The 24180-nt window shown below is 42.4% G+C and overlaps 1 protein-coding gene across 3 annotated transcripts; it reads left to right on the top strand.

Annotated features, from left to right (window-relative positions):
* The first annotated feature begins 3044 nt into the window (after positions 1-3044).
* Positions 3045-23382, top strand: LOC126543521 (uncharacterized). 3 transcript variants are annotated; one of them, XM_055078503.2, is made up of 7 exons: positions 3045-3153; positions 5703-5815; positions 7374-7442; positions 8765-8800; positions 11402-11467; positions 14981-15109; positions 23118-23382. In XM_055078503.2, the coding sequence occupies exons 1-6, from the start codon at positions 3057-3059 to the stop codon at positions 15086-15088; spliced, it is 489 nt and encodes a 162-aa protein (XP_054934478.1). In that variant the 5' UTR covers positions 3045-3056; the 3' UTR covers positions 15089-15109; positions 23118-23382. The 3 variants fall into 3 exon arrangements, 2 of the variants coding, with proteins under 2 accessions (XP_054934478.1, XP_054934477.1); XM_055078502.2 differs by lacking the exon at positions 23118-23382 and adding an exon at positions 19083-19237; XR_008615324.2 differs by lacking the exons at positions 7374-7442; positions 23118-23382 and adding an exon at positions 19083-19237.
* The last annotated feature ends 798 nt before the right edge of the window (positions 23383-24180 follow it).

The following is a 24180-nucleotide window of genomic DNA, read 5'->3' as shown; positions in this document are numbered from 1 at the left end:
ATTTGGCAGTATATTTAACATCCATTCCGAACGTAAATTTTATGTATGTGGTGGACTTCACCCGCTATTGCCACAATTATGACAGATACGTTTTACATACATAAAGCGACTCTTTACGCCCCTTTCAGCGATGTCACAACCAACTCTCGTATTTCATTACTTCATTGTCAACCTATTACCTGTAGTCTGGCGCTCTCTGGGCATACTTGTTCCTTGCACCACAAAACGTCAAATTCGTCGTGTTAGTTGCTAAACAAACTCGCAGTTTCGCCAGAATAGCGCGGGATCGAGTGCGATATCAAATAAGTAGAAAGAACTACGGTCTAATGATACCAGTTCTATCAGCCATATAAAGTTGGAGAGATTCGCTTACTAAATTAACCAGCATCATGTTAGTGCACACAGCCACACCGGAACAGATCACAATCGATGACCGCGGACAGTCGCTGTGAAAACGCTGGCGTGCAGGGTGGCAGAAGCAGCGTGCGAAGTGACCTTGATGCTCTCTACCGCTTCAATTCAAACTCAGTGGGGAGAACATAGCCGGGAAGAAGGTATAAGCCGCATGCATATCGCTTTCAATATTGGGCGTGTGCGACCACGCACATGGGCGCAAGAACAGTCATCAAAAAAATTTTGCGGAACCTAATATTTGCATTTACAACCTTTGCTAATAGATGTAAACAACAATTTGATCGCTTTTACTGACTACTCTTGCAGGCTGTTCGGAAATAGAACATCATCTGAGAGACCATGGTCTGTCAAGTTGTGTGGTTGACTGTACACAGATGCTGCCGGAGGCGAGCGCCCGTCCCTGTCCAACCCGCGCCACCTTGTCACCTTTCTCTGTTGTGCGTGCAATAGACAGCGGCGATCGTCTGTTCCTGTTGCACGCGGTGGCGAAACGCGCAGTTGCTGCTTTAGTGAACATCGCACCCCTGCCTCTCCTCCTCCCGGGGCCTTTAATGCGACGAAGGACGGCGAGTCTCCTCACGACTTTCTTCCCTTGCCTACACCAGATAAAGCCGCCATCGAATGCTTCCATCGCGGGTCTTCACTCGCACGTACAGCATGCGGTACGAGGTGACGGTGTTATCGCCATTAGCCTTGATAGGGAACGTCACGGAGACGGTGTCGCCGAGAGCAAAAGTGTGCCTGGATTTTCCACATATTTTGGTATCGCAATAAAAGCAGCAAGTAATTTTCATACAGACAACGGTCGAAGCAATAACATCGCTTTTACAACCTTCTGCGGCGTACGCATGTTCAGTCGTGAGCAAAGAGAGAGACTACTGAATTTCTTTTTAAGCGACAGTTAATCACGATACGTCGATTCGAAGCATGGTTGGCTATAAGTAGCAAGTGGTGATCGCATTGTGCTTATATTAATTATTAGGCAACACCTTCATTTTACTAGCGCGTTTTATGGAGTGTTGCATTGTAATATACCCTCAGGTATTTGCATTCCTACTGCTCAGAGGCGTACGTTTTTAGTGCTCAAAGATAATTTTCAAAGCCTACGATTGCACCTGGCCAAAGCAAAGACACGTTTTTCACATCTTTCATTTTTAACTCTCGACAACAGCGCCCCGAGGCTTCTACCAAATACGAAAGAAGTGAAAATATGGTTTTACGTACCGGAAAATCCTGTGATACCGTTAGTATTGATGCAGGGTCCTCGCGCCATTAGTTTTCTGCGTCCCGTTTCTTTCCTTGTAAGCTGAAAAATGGTGTCGACAAACGACGGCACATGCTGTAATTAATTTTCAGCGAATAAGCGCGAGCACAGACATATTGTAGCCCACTGATAGCATTACAAAATATAAGGACGCCAAATCAACGGACACACACACAAGAAAATAGAACTGGACAGGGCGCCAGCCCTGCCCCCATCTCTTCTCTTGTGTGTGTCCGTTTATTTGGCTTTTTTATATTTTATAAGGAACAGCTACGAACAAGCCCAAAAGGAAGTGCTTTTAAGTCACTGATATCATTCAGAGGCTGCAATGGGCGCAAACTCTACAGCGGTGTTGGTGAGTAAAAACCCCTTGAATTCGCACCGCGTAAATACTAAGGGAGACAGAATAGTATTTCAGTACTTGCTCTGCAGGACGTATGAATATAAACTTTGATAAGACATAAATATTCTGAGAAAAACCAAAGAACAACGTTACTTTTTGTATCGCGAAATCAATGGTAGTGTATTTTTCACCAGAGAAATTCATGTGGCATCAAATTGCTTCGGCCTAACATTCCGCGCCGAGTTAGGGAAATATGGGCACCCGAGTCGGTAAGAGAATAAACAGCGGTGATCGTCTGACAATGAGGCAGCAGAAAGCGTAGCGGTATTTTATTCTTATGCTTACATCAAATGTAAAATTAGAAAGTAATGCACAATTTTAAATGGCGTTTTATGATAACACTTGATAGCCTGCGCCCTGGTAATACACTTTTGCTGAAGTCGGTGATCCTTTCTCTTTTATTTTCGTGATTGACAATTGTGGTAACTAGCGATCGCGTGCGTTTGGTGCGTGTTGCTTCGCTGCTGTGAGAGAACTTTAAAAACGGAGGTAAACATAGGATAGGCAGCTATTCCAGTAGAGGTGTTGCGATGCAGTACGGCGTTCAGTACGAGAATGTAGTTATGTTTTGATGAGTGGTTCAAAAAGCCTTTCGCACCTTTGTAAGAAAGTTTCCCATTTGTTTAGGCTTTTCAGCTTCAGAAACAGATCCATTCAAATATGTCGACTGCTAATTTACCCAATATGGAGGGATTGGACACCTAATTGTAGCCATCAAGCCTAGTGCATCAGCCGTTCTAAACGATACTGGTTTGAAATTTCCCTATAAGTACTTCTATTAGCTTGCAATGAGCGTTTTATTTGCGCGTGTTGTAGGTTGCCGTACATGTTTGTTTTGAAGATAAAGTACAAGATTAAGAGTTGTTTAAAATCTATGCAGGGGTTCTCCGGTCTCGGTAACGCAACTGGGCCCAAATAATAATACCTAACGCAATTTTATCTCCGGAATTCTCTTTAGAGACTTCGCTAAGGACTATGCATCGTTTCCATGGTGGCATCGTCGTTTTACTCAGCGTCATATTACAGCTGTCAATCATACATCCGGACAAAGCATGCAATGTGCAACTCCCTCGTAAGTAATTCTTTCAGCCAGACGCTGTATAATTGCTGGCGTTCCTTATATGGCATAAGTGAAATGCTATATTTTTAAAAGCTGAGAGGTTTATCTTTTTCTCTAGATTTGGACGTTAATACTTTCTGAATTGAAATTTAGGATAGCAGAGCGCTCCAGCTCCTGAGACATTCAATAACGCAAATATATTGTGTACCTCCATCGCAGTCACGTGGCTTCTTAAACAGTCATGTTTGCTGGAGACAATCCTGATTTATACTTCTGAATTTACAACAGTCCTTGTAAACTACCAGAAAGTATGAACTGAAGTCGAATCTTACACTTTTGTTCATTGCCGTAAGTTGCAACTTCCAAATAATCCGAACTAAATTAAGGTAAACTTATCCACAAGCATAATTTCCTTCTGTGGCACCACGCATTGGTGTCTCCGGGTTAAGTTTCACATCGTGGAGTTACTCAGAGTGCCCCCTATGCATGGTACACGGGCATTCTTTCATTCCGCCTCCAAAAAAGTGCGGCCGCCATAGCCGGGTTTCCATTCCATGTCCTGGGAATTTTCAGCGCAACTCCAAACCACTGCGCTACCACGGCGAGTAATAATCCAGCGTCTCTGAGCCATTTTTTGATATGTGCCTCTATCGGACGCACATATAACCTAAAGAAGAACGTCTGAAGAATGAATCTAATTTCATAAAATATTCTCATTCCTGCATTGTTTATTTTTCACACTGAATACTTGAAGCTGTCCACTTCAGCACATTCCAACGCAAAGGAGCTTGCTGCAACCTTGGATAAAAGAAAGTACAAACGGGGTCACGAAAACATTATTCCGTACTGATGCATGCGGCCTGGCCGCCTCGAGGTTTGGGCCGCTCAACGCAGCATTCAACTTTATACGGCGAATTTAGTCGTGTATTCAACCTTGAAAACGTAGTTCATTTCTTCTTGAGGGTATTCTGTAAGTGCCTACCTACATAACATGTCGCATTTATTGGCTCCTCAACTTCTGTTTAGCTAGGATAAGGTACAAGTGAAAAAGATACAGGTACTCCAAGCAAGTCAGCACTTCAGCGACAGACGAAAAGGAAATGTCCACTACGTGAACGCTTATATAATACCCCCTCCCCCCCCCCCCCCCACACACACACTTTCTCGTGGCCCGCATCGCAAAAAATGTGTTGTGCTGGAATTATTCGAAGTGAAGAAATACAGCCCACCCTTACGCTAGAGAGTACGTAGTCCATGCGATCGACCAATCGTCAGGATCCCTTACGAAAGGCAAGTTCTTGGAATTCGTTACGTTCTCTTTAATATCTTCATTCCCCAAATAATATGCGCACAGATTCCTAGAGTGAGAAATGGTTACGTGTAAACTGCTACTCCAGCACCTTCGTTCTTAATTATTTTCGTCAAGGATACCCTCAGATAGTAGCAATGAGTTGTTTATTAAGCTACAGCCAAAAGAGGGAGGTGGCCTTTGTGGTTCAATCACAATGCTGAACCTCCTATTTTAGCCTGCCCAACATGCTTGCGTTTGTCGTCATGGGAAAAGAAATCCTATTTAGTTTAAAGAAACACGGACATTTCAACAAACATTTTCTAGTTTCACTTGGAATGGACGGCGTCCGCATAGACCGTCATAAAATCGTGTCTTTCATTTTCACATGGCTGTGCAAGATTTAACAGGTTTTGTTTCGAAAAGTCGCTACATAAGAACCTCATATGCGTCTATGTTGCACTTTACCACCATTCTTCTTCTTATTCTGCTAATTGGAGAGATACCACATTGAAATTTGTGTTCTAGAGATGGCACATTGCGGTCTTCGAGCTAGAAGAACCAATTATGATTTCAAGAGCTTTCAGCGTAAAAATATAAATTTAATGTTCTCTTCGATTGGAAGTATTGCTGTAAGCAAATAGGTCAGAGAGAAATCCGCAAGCAAAAAAGGTATATCTACCCTGGGAAATAATTTTTATACTGCTACGGACCCTACACGAAAGTGTTAAATTGTTGCGTAGTTGTTGAGAAGATCTGTGTAGTATCTTTAAATTTCCTTTCCAGGAATTCCCTAGAATTCCTTGCTCTGTTTGTTTATGAAATGTTTGTTTTTAACACACACCTTGTTGCATCTAATACGATAACTTATATGGCAAAATCATATGTATTGGGTGTGGCGGCGCCTGCCTTGCAATCCGTAGTTTCTTCTACGTTTTTGTTATTTCTGTAAAAGATCACGCGTCTTTTCTACGGAATAAATGTAGCTTATTATATTTGAAGAGAGCGAGGTGAAACTTCATTGCATGTACTCAGGGCACATGGCAGTGACCATGTTTTCACTTATTAAGTAAAAGCCAGACTTATGTAATGTATTTCATTGAGTTACGTTTGCACTGTTAGAGAATATTACATTTCAACAGAGCTCTGCTGATAATGATCATTCCTACATTGGAAATTTATTCGTCTGCCGGATCATTTTCTTTTAACCTGCAATGCGTATGCCGCAATGACCTAATTTCATGATTTTGTGCACATTGCATCGTCCGTACAGCTTTTGGGCCACGTCTATTGCGAGCGAAAGCTATGTTCGGAGATGTTGCGCGGTCGTGCGCAAAAGAGATACTAGCGTACATGAAGAATATTCGATCAGACATGGTACGAAAGGTGTGTATGTACTCATTACGAAATTGCTTTTCTAAATATACTCGTCAAGTCGCCTCTCCTCACGTTGCGGCTCGGATTCGCTTGATGATAGTTCGTTCTAGTGTTGAAATTACCCTAAAAGGGATTTTTAATATGTGTGTTCCAGCATTTTTGCAAATTCATTATGAGTGCTAATTTGGTCAACAAATCTGATTGTAGCAGGTTATGCAATAACAACAGCAGACCAAGGACCCCAATTTGGTATACCTGAGATGCATTTTACACAGGCTAACAATAATAATGTTGTAAGTGTAAATTTCGTTTCATATACTTGTAGGGAGGTTTATTTTTTCCTGATCGAGACTTTACAAAGAAGTTGCATATCAAGACATTGTGCATACGTTTAAAAGTTACAATAACTTTGTAGCTTGAATCGAAGTCGTTAGCTTTTCGACAAGCTTACGTGGAGTGTACAATGCATCCCAATGACCTCCTCTGAAAGCATGTGGTATTTGTTCAATGCTCCTGTACAGAAAGCACGTAACATGGCTGTGCTACAGTCTGCCTCTCTTGTCAGTTTACTATAATATGTAAAAACATTGTAAGTGAATTAAGCAATAGATTTAAGATGTATTTACTTTACCTTATCAACTTCCCTGTGTATAGGCCCATCATCGCAATGCCCACACGCTTATTCTACTCATGTATTTGATTACGTTACATTAAATGTGGAAGCATTGGCTTGTCCTCTTGCCGCACCTCGCTCGCAATATTTGCTTATACAGGACGTTTTTCAGCTGCACCAAATATAGACATATTCTGTGACAGACACTGAAAATTTAACCCATGTCGTAAAAAACTTATTGTGACGGTCTTCACGTACGGTCATTACTTGGGTAGTTACCTAATTTACGGCTCTAATGCCAATCTAGAAAGTGTAGCGCGAGCATTCAAGGCAAATATACTTAATACATATTCTCAAGGATTATACCACTTTTGCATTATTCATCTTTACTGTGTCCGACGACATGCATTGGTGTTCCAGTTTCATTCATGGTTGAATGCATAAAACAGCGGTTAAAAAAAGATAATTACAACAATATCGCATATTACAGGAAGTTTGACGGCACAATTATCGTAGTTGCTGCCCGCCAGAGAATTAGTTCCAAGGTTATATGCCTTGCATATTCACTACCTCAAATTCAGATTGAAATGTGGGCCGCGAATAACTAAATAAGCTTAATTACAGCAATTCTCAGTTATAACCAATTATGATTTTTATTTTTCGTAGAAGTAATGACCAGCTCATCGAGTATTTGACATCAAGGGTTAGAATTGTGCCATCTTCCACAGGCTCTTTTTAAAAATTTGGAGCACCTACCAAAAAGTACCCTACGTAATGCCGTACAATACCTGTGCGTGGGTGTGTGTCGTTCAACGATATGCTGTGAAACACCGTAGCGCTGCATTTATACTCACTAAATAAGAATAGCGTCGACACACAATGTCACAGCGTGTTGCCTAAAGAAATTCGCTGCAATCTAGAGACCTGAACACGTGTGTGATCATTGCTCTGCAGCTTATCGCCCTCACCTGCAACCACTACAACTCATGCAGGCACACAGCCCTGGATGGTAACGTTCAGCCGGTATGGCCCTCATTTTCAAACATTGTTCATTCGCGTTACAAACTTCCGACGGCGCCAAATATGGCGCAAAATTTAGCATACGAGTCTCCCTTACTATAATACCAGTAAGAAAACGCGATAATCCTCTTTAGAGAAGTGTTGCCCAGAACCTTGTATTGAATTCTTAATCCAAGAATATTTTGTGTGATGTAATAAGTCACGTTGCGGAGGTGGTGATGTGCGAAACCGTAGCAACCCTGTGAGCAAAGCCTTCATTGGGTGAGCATGTACCCAGAAATATGCGAGCAATAATCTAGCACAGCACTAATGGCAATCACAGTCGTAGATCGTCGAAATCAGACTGGCGGGTGAACCACCCAGGTTATTTCTACTCGGCTCGTCTGAAATTGTGGTACAATCGTTCGTGCTCGATTGCGTTCTAGAAAGTATGTCACTATTCGATCCGAGTATGCAGTACGTTTACGCAAGGCTCAGCGAGTACACAAACTGTAAGAATCGGCGACCATATTCGAGAAAATTTCGATACACGAAGGCTCGTATTTAAATGAGTGAACATTTTGTAACATATTTTGGTCGATGGGAGACAGTCACGTGAAACACACAAATAAGTACGCAAATATTTCCACAACTTATATAAATGTAAACTAAAGCATTTTGGAGACTGAATGAATCGCGAAGATGAGCGCGTCTTACGCACGTGAAGGCTGTAAATTTCATTAGGGTATGGATTTAGCAAGTGCGTCCAGTACCGTCAAAAAACAAACTAAGCTAGTTGTGTGAAAGCGATCTCCAGGAAAAAATAGGGCAAGGAGGCACGTCATACCAAATCGACGCTGGAGTGCACATGGTTATCGTGCAGTACAAAGCAATGGTATGGTCGCAAAGCATGGCGGAAGGCGCTCTTTTCACTATGTTGAGTTCTCCATTATAAGTGGTAAGCAAAATACACCTGTAATACCTCAGAAACACTGATGCTTTCGTTCCATATAAAATCAGGAATTAACATGTGGCTTTATGGAAATACTTTAAAATAGAAATACGAAGTCCGGTAGAGAACAGTCTTTTTCGGAGTAATTTCCTGAAAATTGTTTATCCACCTTTAATAAACCTTAAGAAAGCTTCCCGGACAAAAAAGTGCCATCGTGTAAAAAAATTATATTTGTTAGTAATTTATGAGGCTGCAGAATCAAACATTGCTCTTTTGTATTATTGTAACTTTGGGTGAAATTTCTGCCTTGTCGTAAAGCATGACTCCGATCTCTAAAAATTTTAAAATTTCGTTGATTTACAACTTGATACCGCAAATTATCGTTTCTTTCCAGGTTCTCGAATGCTTTATCACCGGATTTGATAATAAGGTAAAATTTATGTTTCCAATTATGAAAAAGAAAAAGAAATGTCTGCAGTTGAAAATTTACACTCCGCACATAGGAATCAAAGTGTGAAGAACACCATTCAGAAAAAAATTTACGCTGGTGAAGTAACCTGGGTAAACTTCAAGTTTTCACACAAAAATGAATTTGCTTAAACTTTGTTCGAAAGAATAGTACGTGCTGATCTAGGCATATAAGAGAGGAAAACTACAAAATGTATAACGCGTCTTGCGCGTAATCATTCAAGGATGCAAAACCACGCCACTACTACTATAAATGACAAGATATGTGTAGGACCAAAAGAAAGCGTATGAGCAGGAGAAGATCGTAGATGATCCAAATAGCGAAAGAATAAACAAATAACAACGCAGAAGGTGTTTCTTTGTTGTGTTTGTTATTAATGATATTTGTTATAATAGAAGGGGTTACACTTAATAGACAAAGCCTGGTAACGATTTACGAAACGGTGAACCCTATGTAATGTCATAAGCGACGAACTACGAAATCAATGCGCACCAATGCGCGTATGATAATTGACGCTAATCGGACATGTCATGTGCCTTATTACATACAATATCTGGTGACGCAATATGTGTGACAAATTCAAGGCAATTTATCTAGCTATATTTAGCCTTGTTTATCAATGTAATCGGCAATACCATCACAAATTTATTTGATCTTCTACGGGATGCACAGGCCAGGTACATCCTATCCCTGCGAAGTTCAACCTCCTTACACGAGCCATGACTGCGCCGTTTTCGACCAGACTTCCATGTTTATTGATCGCACACCACACTAAATATTTTAACACTTTTATGGATGTATAAAGGATGCTTGGCTTGTCCAATGGATAACCGCCCGACTCTTAGGAGACAATTGGAACACGTTGATAACCGCATTGGAGCCTTTTTTATTACCTTTTTGTCGAAACTAAACATTATGATGGCTGCCACAGACGACAGTAAAACAGCATTAAATAGACTTTGATAGCTTTCGCTTTCAAAAGCTTCGGTGAAATAACGAGTTACTTTTTAGTTACTGCCTCTCGCATCGATAGGTGTAGATTTGGGTCGCTGTCACATACATTAACATTTTATAACTATAATAGTAAAACATTATCCATGGCACAGACCAGCAAACTGAAGGACGCAATCATATTTAACGTGATAGCGTCAAGGGCCCCGTGCCGGATAAAATCCGGCGTTGGCGTCGGTATCCGGCGTCCCGCGTCCATCGTCAACCATTGTTTCTGGAATAATAATTCCGAACCACGCACATCCCACCACACAGGTCCTCCGTGTAGCGCAAGAATTAGTGAAATATTTGATGTTCTTTAAGCACAACGCGTCAGAAGAAAAATAAAGTGCGACTTACAGAAAACCTACAGATATGGTAGCGTCGGATTCTAGCTTGAATACGAGAAAACATAAGTCTGTTACGCGGTAGCTCAAACAAAAAAAAAAAATCTTTTAACGCGATAGCGTTTTCCAGCTGCGTTTGCATTGGCGCAGAAAATTCGGTTTGTTACGCACGATCAAAAAAATAAAGAAAGTATCCGCAAAGATTTGCTTCGTGCACAGCGTTTGCCGCCAGCGTTTCTTGGTAAACATTAGGGTTACATAAGCTGCAGTTGCCGGGAAGCGTGAGAAGCACTCAGGGATCTTTCAATGCTGACGGGTTTCGCCCTTGAAGGCGAAGCTTAAGCGTCCTCCAAAGTGAAGTTCACTTAAGTGCACGAATCGATAATTTGGCTTATAGCAACACCAATAAAATGACAGTTCGTCTCTACAACCATCCGACAAGCAACTTTATATATTAGGATAGTAAAGTTGAGCGAATAAGTGTTCATTAATGGTAACGGGTCATGCGAACAGCGAGACCCAAGAGCTCTCTGCATGGTTCTTTCTTGGTCATGGTAGAAACATGGAAGAAATTGGAGTGCTCAGGAACCCGTATCAGGAGCACGAAATCGCCGTAGAATAAGAAGTGGCTGATGACAAGTGCGATATGCAATTTGATGAGTGCTTTCATAATTAGTATTAAAATCAGCGGAATCGTTTCGGCGTTTTTATGACAGGAGGAGCCAAGTGGCATTTGGTTCTTGCTGGATTACAATTGGCACTGATTAAACGAGCTGCATCTGCGACACTGGCGCGGGGCGAGTGCAAATGACGCCAGTCAGAGAAAGCAATTTTAATCAGTCGGAAGCACTTTCGACAGGCTATCACGCAGCATAATTCAGCAGACCACCATCGATCTTGCTTCCTGTACAGAAAAGAACGTCTACACCCTGTTAGGAATTTGCCATTCTTCCTTACATGTTGTAGTAATTATCTGACACTTTCAGAAAAGCAACGCTATGGAAATCCTCGGCATGCCCCTTATTTGGCCTCTTATTCAATTAAAATTTTTAGTTTCCTTGCCGTTTTGAGTAGGTGCAAAAAGTGACCTGAAAATATATTGTTCAACGTCAAGAAGCTTTTCTCTTGGCGAGTGTCATTGTGTTTTTGCTGTTGAAACAATGTAACGCTGCTGTTCTCTTGGCGTAAAATATATAACAGTGCTGATTGCATTATTTCATTCCAGAGTTCACTCTTTTACAAACATGTCAACGTTACTGATGCCCTCCGTGTTACTACAGAGAAACTAGCAGTAAGTACCGACATTTTACAAAAGTCAAAGATCTTTTTTTTATTCTGCCACAGACTGTTCATTCAACATCACGTGGCACGATTGCTGTAAATTATTATTCGCAGGTGGTTCACTGACAAAGCTTTGTTCATTTTTTGCGTTGAAGAAAGTGACAAAGGTGACTCCAGCACACGACTAGTAAAATACAGTCGCCGTTGCTTGGTTGACAAGTCTGTCTCAAAACAATAGACGAAAGCATACACGTGTGCGACACAACTTTTTATGGGATATATTGACCTAATTGTGGCGTACGAACATGAAACTTCCCTGAGGACATCACCTAATTGCCGCCGTGATGGCTGACGGTTTGATGCTACAGCAGACTGCACTTACGGTCATCTCGTCCTTTTCGTAGGACTTGGGAACATGTTGCGCCATGGATTCCTAGACATTGAGGACTTGCTTTCTGTGTTAGTGTGGAACCACAACAGGTAGAATAAAGCTACTAAGGCAGCGATGCTTGCGAATGACATAGCCTATATTGAAGGAATGGGGCGGAATGGTAGGAAGCACATAGTGATGACATAACTAGGTGGGACGTCTGTAAAGGGAAACAGCGAGACTTGCCGGGTAGACCTGCCGACGACAGCGATTCACAAGGTATTAGGTTCCCAGAAAACACCCAACGCACAACCCTTGTCCTCGCACATGGACCGACATGATATGGAATAACAAAAACCAATAATGAGGAGTATGTCCTCCTTCAGGGCGCCGAAGAAACTTAGGAACAGCCGAACACTGCCCTGCTATCGCATTTCCATTTATCTGAATCTTTTGTACGCTGGTTATTGCATTGTCTCTGCTTGTCAATCTGTTTACTGTTTCCAATATCTTTTTTACATTAGTTTGATGGCGAAGAAACTAACTTTCATAATAATTATTTTTTGCTTTCTTTAGGTCTGAAGTTAGGTTATTTCGAAGCTTCTTGAACTTCTTTAATTGGTTTACATCGCGCGTACTAACAAAAGTGTGATAAATCTTGTTTTTTCTCTTAATCTTCTGTATAGTGCAGGGTTAATCCAAGTTTTTCTTATTGCTTTCATATTCTTTTGGCCACATTGTAAAGGAAACGCGTCATCATGACTTACTTTTAAGTTCTTGTAAAATTCCTCGTAAGCATCATTAGGATCACTGCAATCATACACGCTAGTCCAATTTATTGCCTCCACTAGCGAAAGAAATTTTTCAAGCGATTTGCCATTTTTCACTCGATATTTGCTTACTTCATGATGTCTGCGTGTGAAGTGGTCAGTAACACAAAACAAGGGTAGATGATCGCTTATGTCGCTAACTATCACTCCACGAAACTATTGAATTCGAATTTTAAAATAATACAGCCTGAAAATTGACAATAATGATTAGTATTCATTTAATATAATTTCTAAATTACAAAATTATATTTAAGTATTCTTCTCTTCTTAACTACTGCCGCTCGATTCAAGGTCGATCCCCGTAGTGGGTTACCAAACCAAACCAAAACCGGTGAACGAGTGTTGTCACCATTATTCCTTTGCACTATCAATTTCGGCAGTTACCCTTTTATTCATAACTGAGAAATCGTACATCAAAAACTAAAGCTCCAGCAACAATTTGATACGAATTTCCGGTAATTCCTCAAACGTTCTTTCCAAAATTTCCAAAAAGACGTACATAGCTAATATGCATTCCCCGGAACTATGCAAATCTTAATTTGGCTTCAATTAGTACTTTTTACGAAGGAACGCTTAAACCGAAGGGATTTATTTAGCCTGCCATGCACCCTTGAGGGGCATGATGCAACGTTGATCCAAACCTTCGCATACAGGCACAACAGAGAAAGAGGAGAGCAAAGAGAACACACAGGAATGGACAATGCCACAGTTGATGCACCGATAACGAATCAAGAAATGTATGCCGCCGTCTAGCATTGAAACGTAGCTCAACTCGAGACGAGGAGCATTACTATATGAAGGATCAGCGACTAGACTGACTAACCGGATACTGAAATGAGGAAATCTGGCAACCGGGAGAATTTCCTAAGCAATAGAAAGAAATGACTATCATCTTAATACCTAAACCGGGGAAAGAAGGAACACTGCAGAATGTCATGCCGGTATCTCTAATCTTCCGCTTACGCATACTTTTCAAAAAAGGTTCTTCTTATCAGGCATATTAACTATATCGGAGGGCAGGAAGTCCTCCCGCTCAGCATGTACGGCTTCAGACAACATCTTTTTTACAAGACATATTCATGAGACTACGAAATGACGGGCTGCAAAACATCCCTACAGGGGGAGAGAACATTATTGCAGCGCTCGACTTAAAAAGCGCTTTTGACACAATATCTCACACCCCCATAATTGAAGAGTTCAAAGGAATGGGCTGTGGAATTAAGATACATAATTAAATCAGCTCTATACTCACTGGCTGTTATGTCCCAATATGTATGGAAAACATGCGATCGCCCGAACTCCTAATGCCTAACTGAGGCACACCACAGTGTGCCATCCTCTCGCCACTTCTATTCAATGTCGCAATGAACCGCTTCTCGTGAGAGCTAAAGAAAACGGGCGACCTGAACTTCGCGTTTTACTCAGACATCACCTCATGAGCCCCCAAAGGCTCGTTAGGACAAAATTAACTGATGGTTCCCGAAGCCCATGCCACACGAAAAAAAAAGACATTACACAGTAGGAAGGCAAGCAAGAGCTTAGCCTCTTCAGAAAAGCTTCGGCAATAATCAAGACGTAACGTATACAGACGTAGCTAGATTTAGTAAAAGACAACTAAATCTGAGAAAGTCGCAGTTTGACTTGGTTCAAGTGACACCGCACGATCTCCCCTGTAGCGCCATTTGCCGTTACCATCCGGGCGCCTTGTGTTTCCCGGATCGTGGCCGGTGTCCAGGGCTCTCCTTGTCCAAAGTTCCGTACCCCCACTGGATCGCCTGTCTACAAGAAGCAGGGCACTTCAGTATGGCTTACGTTCGACGGGAGCAAGATGTACCACAGCGCTGCCTAATCTAGAACGCGGCTGGAACCGCAGCAGCCGCATTGAAGGTATTTGTGCGCAGGCGAACGGGTTCCTTCGACAATTGTGCAAGTTCCTTGCCAAACTGGTATCTCACGACACTTGCCGGCTTTTATTTAATTCCTGCTTTAGGGTTCGCAAAACCCTTTCTGCCAGCCCATTTGACTTCGGGTGTTACGGTGCGGTGCGCAAGTGTGGGACGTTATACAGCCGCACAACGACGGCGAACTCTTTAGCCGTGTATGTATACGACTTTGGTCGATTTCTAATAAATGTATGCGGTTTTCGTCTGTATACATTCCCGTATGAAGAATATTTGCGCTAAGGTAGACGATGTAAGTTTTACATTTCAGTTAAAGGTATCATTAGGTTTGTATTAAAATGGTATATTGGTCGAACCTGAACTGTTGAATTGTGCTATATGTTGCTGTTTTTGTTTCCTTTTTTATCACTTCGGGCATTTAGAACTGCACATGGAAGACTAGCTTTTCTTCAAGAACAATTACGGTCCAAGCCTTGGATGATTTTTTTACCGTATCAAGACAAGGCATACTGTCATATGGCTGGAATTGAAATCAGTCTCCAAGATTTCAAGTGAGTGAACATCTACAAATTAGTAAAGCTTCGTCTTACAGGGTCCAGTATCCTACTCTGCTTTTAAAAGAGGCATGATTCTAGAGGTCAGCTATAATGACAGTTACAACGAATACATTTAGACAGCTAGATAGACTACATTGACGACGCTATCGGTACATTTCGGTGTGGTCTAAAAGTGCGCTAGAAATAAAAATGGACTTTGGCTTTGAAACAAAGCACCTCCTTATTTCAAATGATACATAGTTCTCGTCGGTCCTAAGTCCTCGTAGAAAATTGCGTTATAAGAGCGGTGCTGAAGTAAGCAAAGAAGATGAATGTGCGCTAGAATATACATGGAGTACCGTGATAATTGTATATCCTAGCATGAAGGCGAAGAGGCCAACGGTAGGTGCTTTCTACAGATTAATACAACTAAGTGCAGCGGCACTTAACGCGCACGTAAGCAAGATCCCAAACAGTTCAGTCAACCAATCATTTCACGCTATTCTTGGCTCTCATCTCTGCGTCGGCGCTTCGTAGCTACAGTGCCGACGCTACCGAACACGCCGACGCTAGAGGGAGTGATGGACAATGACACGCATGCCAGCAATACGACAGTATTGCTAAAGCAGGGTCATTCGCCCCCCCCCCTTGTTACTTAAGACAGAATAGCTTACTTCAGGAAGATGAAACGCCAAAACACAGAACGTTGATTGATTGCGTTCAGGACCAAGTATCGATGTGAATGAAAAATGCTTGCTTCTTTGTAATAATTATAGGTTCTTCACCTATCTATGTATCTACGTACCTATCCTCTTGCACCAAAGCAGTAACCCAAGTTGTATACAAGACTGGACCACTGGGCATGCGGCCGTGGTCTTTATGCAGCTGTCGTCGTTCTGTGGTCGTCATGCCAGCTTCGTCATCTCGATCTCGTCATGCCGCCGTCGTCACACGTTCTACACCGAGCAGTGCGAGTTGCATAACAGCTTTGGCAACAGTCGCAGTGATGCCATCGTGGTCTTTCCGTCGTCGTGATCATATTGGACAGCCGGCTCTTGTAATGCCATGATAAGTATGCCATCGTGGTCACACAGCCATATTATACTATGGTCGTGATGCCATCGTTGTCATGCGGTCGTTTTATCTTTGACATCAGGGCAGAAACGTCATTCCGCTGTCGTCATGCCGTCGTAGTCATACTGCCATTGTTCTATGGAAGGTGTTTTTGCTTCGTCATTCTAACTTAATTGCGTTGTCGTCCTTTTATCGTGATTCCGCCGTTGTCGTAGTGCCGTCGTCGCCATTTGTCGTCGTCAGGCAATCGCTGCCACACATACGTTGTCGTCGACATGCTGTCTGTCCCGGCATCATTAGTCCAGTTCTTCACCCGGTTTTCATCATAACGTTCATCGTGACGCTATCGTCGTCATGCCATTGTCCTGATGACGTCATCGCTGCGCTGTCATCGTTACAGCACTATCTGAATTTCCTTTTCATTGTCCTCATGCTATCGTCATCATATTTATTAAGATCAGTGAACATCGAAAAAATCGCCGAAGTTGTCCTTTAAGGGCAACTCAGGCGATTATTTTATGTCGACCGATCTTAACGAAATTTTGAATATATGTTCTCTTTTGCACTGTGATTATCAGTAGCAAACTATAAGGCGTCAAGTACCTGAATTTTCCAGAAAATGGATTTTAAACATTGGTTGCGTTCTTGGCTCATGACTTTTTACTGACCACCTTGTGTTTGTGACGTGAAAGATTACGCCGCCACTGTAACTCAAATCGTCGCATAAGTCGCCGCTGTCTAGCTCGGAAACTCCCCAAAAGCTCCCTGTGTCGTCAGGAAGCATCGTGAGCTTCGCTTCTTGGGCGTTAGCGCTACGTGTACTGCGTTTTTAACACGCGTTATACGTGTTTACGTTAAGGTAGTGCAGGACTCAGCGTGACTTCACGTAGTGAAGCCACCCATTTCGCTTTCTCAGTCTCGTTTATTGCTTATTACAAATTTTTGATGAACGTCTAAGCCAATTTCACCACCCTATCGGTGACAGGACTGTCAATGCCATTTGAAAATGACAATATCTTAACATGTTTAAAAAGACGTCGCAGTTGCCCTGTAAAGTATTTCTCGTTCTGCAGGCATAGAAATGGTAAGGCATTTAATGACAGAGGTGATACCTCACGATGACCACCGATCAGAACAATAAATATGCTCGTGCCTTTGTTCGAAATTCTGTGTAAGCTCTGTGTCGTGTGATAAATAGCTTCGCAGCCGACCCACCTTCACAGAGTGAAATGGCTCATGATGTTTATATTATGTCCCTGGTCATGCCGGCAATAATACATCTGTCCAGTTTCTGTGAATAATAGTTTTTTTGTGTTTTAACATTAGAACGCTAAGGGCCCCGTGTCACAGTAAATGCGGTGTCCGCAGTATTCTGCCAAAAACATTATCCGAAACCGCAACCACGCAGGCCATCCACATGGAGGTAATTAAAACCTTCAATTTCTCAAAGTAAAATGCGTCAAAAATTTGTAAAGCCCTACTTACACACAACGTACAGTCATTACAACGTTGAACTGTAATTTGATTTTACTAGAAAACAATTTCAACATGCGAGAAAACAACTTTGCTGCACCGAAACCCAAACACAAAGTCCTTTTTCCTTGCTTACAAAGGTGTGAGCCATTGATGAGTAAGTGCATTTAGACTCTGCACTACGGGGTTATGGGCGATTGATCTCGCCCGGGCTGCCGCCGGCATCGACCAGCCATTGTATATTATTGGGCCCCGAGTCGCAGAATATCCAGTGTCAGTGTCAGCGTGAACGGGATCTGATAACGCTATTCGATTCCACTCTCATAGGTAGAGATTAAGCATCCTTCTATTTCTTACTAATTCAAAAACAAACACTTTTCTGCCCTTCTTACATTGAGATTTCCCATTGTGTTTGTTGATAACTGGGACGAGGTGCTGCATGCTGCTATTTTTACATAGGAGGCTGGTGCCATCGGCTTACAAAATGTAATTCGGTTTTTCACTAATAGCTTTTATGTCAATAACATATATAATCAACTGCAATAGTCGCAGAATGCTTTCTTGTGGGACTCCTGTGGCAATGCCGCTAAAAGTAGGAATCTGTTTCCTTACTGCTACACACTGACAACGATAGTGTAGGTAAGTTTTTAGGGTGTGAGCGGCCATTCCCCGAATGCCATATAATTCCAACTTTCTCAGCAGTGTTTGATAGTAGATGCGGCCGAACGCCTTCCAATAATTTCTAAATGCAATAGCATATTCTTCTTTGTTTTCGAAGGCATCAATGATTTTTGGTTTTGTTTTAGCAGATCAGTTTCTGTGGACCCATTTGATAAGAAGCCGGACTAATCAGCTGCAACGTAATGCAAAAAATCATCAGTCATTTGTTATTAACTTTCATGAAGCTTTCAGAAAAACTCGAAAAAAATTGGGCCTCTGAATGGTCATGTATCTTTTGTCACTACTTTTAAATTGCATGCTGTCCTTGGCTATTTCCATTACTTTTTGTAAAGAACCTGTCGATAGTGAAGGTCATACATGTAGGCAACAGATGATGCTACATTTAATTTCATGTTTAGGGAGTGCAATTTGAATGTCATCAATATCCCGTGCTTTGCTGTTTGTGAATGAATTAAACATAGCACGTAGTGCCGCCTCGAAAATGTTCGTTCGAAGTACCTGCTGCAGGGATTTTATTCTGTAGCACATTTGGCAAAACTGGGATTTTGCGCACACATCTCCATATCTTGAAGAAAGTCATTAAATTCATCTGAAAGTTGAGATTCACGCACGCGGTGGCCTAGAAAAATTAGCTGCATGAGTGCCAGTAAGAATGGCGTTTCGTTAAGCAATGCGTTGGGTTTATGCCACAGCTGCGCACGGCCCTTACTGTGATCTTTACTAAAATGGTCATTCAAGAAGAAGCGTTTTTTATTTTCAGAAATGTGTTCCTGGTTTGATGGCCACCGCTGGACACCCATACGCAAAAGAAATTTTTCAGCATGATTTAGCCACGCACCTGGTTTTCCTGCTGTGTGTGTAGTTTGCGCGCACCTCCATTCTTTATGCGGAAGAAATAAAAATTAACAACTGATCACACAATTAACGAGAGTATGCCCGGCGGTCAAATGCTGTAATTTCATATGAGCTGCAGTTTGAGTCCGAAGCACTGAGTTGTACTACGCAGCAGAGGAAATCCACACCCAGCAGCATAGGTTTACATATTTCACAGGTCGGCAACCGGCGGCCGTGGAAGTAGGCCACCTGCAGCAGCAACATATGGTATAACTGAAGATCTTCCGTGGCTGCACAAAGTATGCCCAGGCTCCAGTGATAAATTTAGGGACGCCTTTCAGCATGCGAAACAGGAAAACCTTGTCATTAGGTCGTGATCGATGGCACAAGACATCGCTATGCACTAAAAAGAAAGTAACAGCCGCCTGGTTTGCAGCAGGGCACAGGCAGCAGGCAACCACGCATTCACTGGAGAAGCATGCCGTCCTCCCCTCAATCCCCTCCCTGTATGCCATTTTTTTTCTGAGAAGACTCTTTCAATTATGGCGGCCATCAACTAGGCGTAGACGTATAGGGTCAAGAGTAATTGCTATTCTTAACGAGTAGTCTGTAGTCATGCGGTATCACTGTTAGGGTGTTGCGACAAAAAATGGATTTGTCTAGTTGCCCCGTGCTCCATTTATTTCCGTTCTTGTACGGGTGTTTTATTGTAACACCTTAAGAGAGATTTTAAAGATCATCCATGACATGTAGCCCTATTCTACTACTTAAGCTAGAATACTTCAATGGCGGGTGATGTTTGGACAATAACTTCAAAATGAATATCTGACCAATCTACAATGTGTTTCTTGATTAGCTTTTACACTGAGCCAGTCACTTCAAAAGTCATATCCACATAGAGCGAATGCTTAGGATAACAGAAAATTCAAGATATGCGTTTGCAAAACTTGCGGCAGAAGGCATGGCTGTCCCAGTAATTTTGGGCTGCAATGCACAAAACGGCGTTTGGTAGAGAGAAAAACTAGACCAACAGTTTAATTTTACCCAAACTTTCAGTACGCCAAACTCCAAACTTGTTCAGAGCCCGCAATTCCTTCTAAGAGGATATGCCTTCTGGAAATACTTGGTTCTATTCGTGCATTGCAATTTCTGCGCTAATCAAATTAGCCAAACAGGTTATTCCTGAAATGATCTGAATTATTGAAATATGCATCTTTATTTGCAATGTAGGTATTGTCGGCAATATTGCGCAATCTAGCTCAATACCTACATTCATGCTATAAGAAATAGGCAATCTTCAAAAATTCTGTTAGGATTAAAATAAAATAACCTGTGTATGTAGGCCTAGTTTGACTAGCCGTGGCCATATAGAATGACTATTTGGTGTCCTTCACGCGGTGCATCGGGCGTTAAGAGGAGGCACTAGCCCAGGACGGCGGGTAGCCACTGTGTATTTACGCAGTATTCTAGCCCCAGTGCATAACCTATACCGCTGGATCTGTTGTCTAGGCTTGTAGTCACGAATAGGTCTGCTAGAGATCATTCTCCTTCCGAACGCCTAGCGGGTTTGTTATAGATGAAGACGCAAACCGCGGGCGACAGTCACACGTGAACAATTTATTCGTAACAAAATATGGTGACCGCCCACAGAAATGGGCAGGTGGATTATTTGGGCAACAATGGTATGGCGGTGTCAACAATGTTGGCCCTTGATACCTCTTTTCGAGCCTTCGCGCGGGAGCGACGGAGCGCCCACGTCAGCGAAGGGACCAGCCAGCCGTGAGCGATCGAAGATATAAGTAACATAGAATCGAACGGAAGACATTGCTGTACAGAATTGTGTGGTGCATATCATCCTTTTTCGTGGAGCCCGCGAGGCATACTCATATAGATAAAATAACAATCCCGCGCTGTCTCATGCTTCACACTAACAGCTTAATATTTTTTTCGGCTGTGCGAACACTGATCAGTGGTGGGGCGGCTATATGCGCGTGAATTCTCAGTGCATATCACTGTCTGCCTCTTTGCGGAACACTGGAGTAGGTGGGTTCCCGTCTCAGCTGACTTTGGGCTATTTGAATAAGAAAAGAAAATTTTTGCTGAGGGCAGATTAGTATCAACAGATTTTAGCCCATAGCCAGCTGCTCTACCGCCACATCACAGATCCAATAATTGGGAGTAGTATGCAGTGTGCCACACTGATTCCCATTGTGAGGGGGATCTGCGCATTTTCGTGTCCTTTTAATGGTAATGACTATTGGCCGCTTCGTAGCAACTACGATAAAATAAACGGCTGGCTGAACGCTCCCCTCCCAGCCCGGATGTAATTCTCAAGCTATCATTGTTTCAGTTATTAAGAGCACTATGTGGTGTTTGCTCGTTGCAATAATTCGGCGCCATCCCAGACATTGCGGCGGAACGTTGCCACGCGAGCGCCACAAATATTTGCCTATGACTGGTGCATTCGCTCAGACAAGTGAACGAAAAATTATTGGCCAAGAAGTACAATATTTATCATATTCGTGGTCATAATGTCATTCTGTGAGTCTTTCCTTTGCACTTGCACTGTACGCGTGCGCTTTCGTGCCTTTATTTAGAGCGCTTACTCTACGCAGTTCGAACACTCTTGTTTTATTTAGACGCGTGTTTGTTTTGCTTATTGATCCCGTACCACCGCATCACAAAGCTCTGAGAAATCGAATTAAAGCAATCATGTGTTAAAGCAACCCAACCTCCAGGGTTCCCCGGACATCACCGTATTTTTCCAGGAACAAGATGACCAATGTGAATTTCTCGAAGACTTCTGCTATCCAGCTTTCAGCAAGGAGCCACGGGTACGACTCGGCCGGAAAAAAAGAATGCTTTATTACTGCCAGCCTTCTATTGTTTTCCATTATCATATATTTTCTCATCCTACTGCGTGACGCTGAATAGCGATAATAAAACGCTAGTTGTGTTCAAAACCAGGGTCGTCTATCAAACGGGTTGCGATCACCAACACCTGAGCTTCGGTTTTAAACAAATATAAGGTTGGTAGCGCCGAAAACACGAGGGATATCGCAATCTTTCTCATATAAACGCTGATGTAGCATGAACAGAGATGTCCCTTTAATTTATTTATAGCGAGCCGACGGCTAACTGCATTAGAAAAAAGTTAATCATGAGACTTTTGTTTGTTAGCACTTTAACTACCCTACTCTTTATTCCACATGTATCGCCAGCCATGACCTGCACCATGCTTCTGAAGGTACAAAACCGTCATTCGTGGGAACTTAAGGGAATGGGTAGTTGCGGCGATTGACGGCTTTATTTTCTACTCGGAAAATATTTTTATGTGAAATTTAGTATGGCCATAGCTAGTATCATCTACCGTGAGTAAATTCCCTATCAGTGCTGAACGAGAAAGGCTAGCTTAAATTGATCACAATGCTATCAGTCAGCATTAAAGCACAATGTGTATTATATGGAAGGGAAATCAAACATTTAAATTAAGCAGACATAAACACATTCCGCCTGACTACCTGGAAACAAAACACTTCATTCAGGCATGCACAGTCAAAGCTACAAAAGGTGGCCCTGCACTCCTATGGTGACTTTATCTATATTGTAAAGCTTCATACAAACGCTTCAAAACGCTACACGCACGTTCTTTCCACGCCAAAGCAAACCAAATTTGGCAGCACGGCCCCTTTCTAATGTAGCGGTCATGTTGCAGGACCCATGCATAATTTCTTTCAATACTCAGTCGTTTATTATCACACTGTTTACAGCGAATTGTTTGCTCTACTGTTTGACAGCAATGTGCAAGCGTAGTACGCATGTATCCAAGTATCGTAAGACGGAAATGGAAAGTATCTTATCAGATACAATAAGTGCAAAAGTATTTTGTATTGGTATCTCAAATACTTGTCCAAATATCTTGTACGGTATCATGATACAATTGCAAAGCATATTTGCCCAGCCATGACAGACTTGGCCTGCGTTCAACCTCTCTACGCCAAGGAGTGGTTTTCATCCCATGACCCTCTATGTTGGTTGACTCGACGTGTCCTGACAAGGCCCTCTACCCGGGATTAAGGGAGAAAGGGGCTGCCCGGATTGTGGAGGGTATGAGGAAGCCAGCGAGCCACCATGTACAGACACAGCTTCTGTGAACGTTGCTGTATTTTTTGTCTTGGAGCACAACGCTCACCCATAATGATGTATTAAACTTCGCTCATTTTTTTACATCGCCTCGTATTTTCTGCCGAAACCTCTCTGATGGACAATCAGGTTTGATCTCCAAGCAAACGCTCTCGAAGGTCACAAAACTCGGTGCCTAATGTATAGTGAAGGATTTCAGCATGTTTTGTCGCGAAGTGTCCCAACACAGCATTTTGTGCGCTGCTTGTACCTATGGTGCGCATTAAAGACCAGTCCCCTTTTTAGTCTGCACATTGCTCAGGTCCACATTGACAGCACTTTTTTGTAAAGGACGCTTTGCTTTTTTGCAGCTAAAGAAAGTAGATATCCTTATGACAGTCGCCAGTGCTCAGATACATAATTTATGTTCTCTTTATTTGGCTCTATTTGTGTGAACATATGGTTCAGAGAGAACATCCGCAATGGAAAGACAGCATACTAGTCGGGAAATATTGTTCTACGAACCCTGCCGGAAAGAGGGATTTATGCTTGCTGGTTGGGAAATCCTGCGTAGTACATTTAAAGTTCACTTCCTAGGAATTCCCTCGATTTTTTTTTCTCACTGGTTGTTTTTTATGTTGTCATTAAGGAGAAAATTCATCATTACATCGAGTATGATAAGTATTATTGTTTCGAAGCGGACACAAGTACGAATGTTGTTTATGCAAAGGTAATGCTGAAGGCACTAGCTGACTCTAGAACATGGCAGCGTCTTAGCGACAGCAACACCTCTTCGTCGTCATCTCTTGTCTGGGCGTCCTGTTCTGCATCGCGACACTGTGCTCAAATTACACGTATTTTACTTGGCGGCCTCTGTTGTTGCAGCCCGCAGTATTTTGTAG

Source organism: Dermacentor andersoni, chromosome 10 (genome assembly GCF_023375885.2).
Source record: "Dermacentor andersoni chromosome 10, qqDerAnde1_hic_scaffold, whole genome shotgun sequence".
NCBI lineage: Eukaryota > Metazoa > Arthropoda > Arachnida > Ixodida > Ixodidae > Dermacentor > Dermacentor andersoni.
Note: the sequence above shows the minus strand (reverse complement) of the source record. Positions and strands in the feature narration are given on the sequence as shown.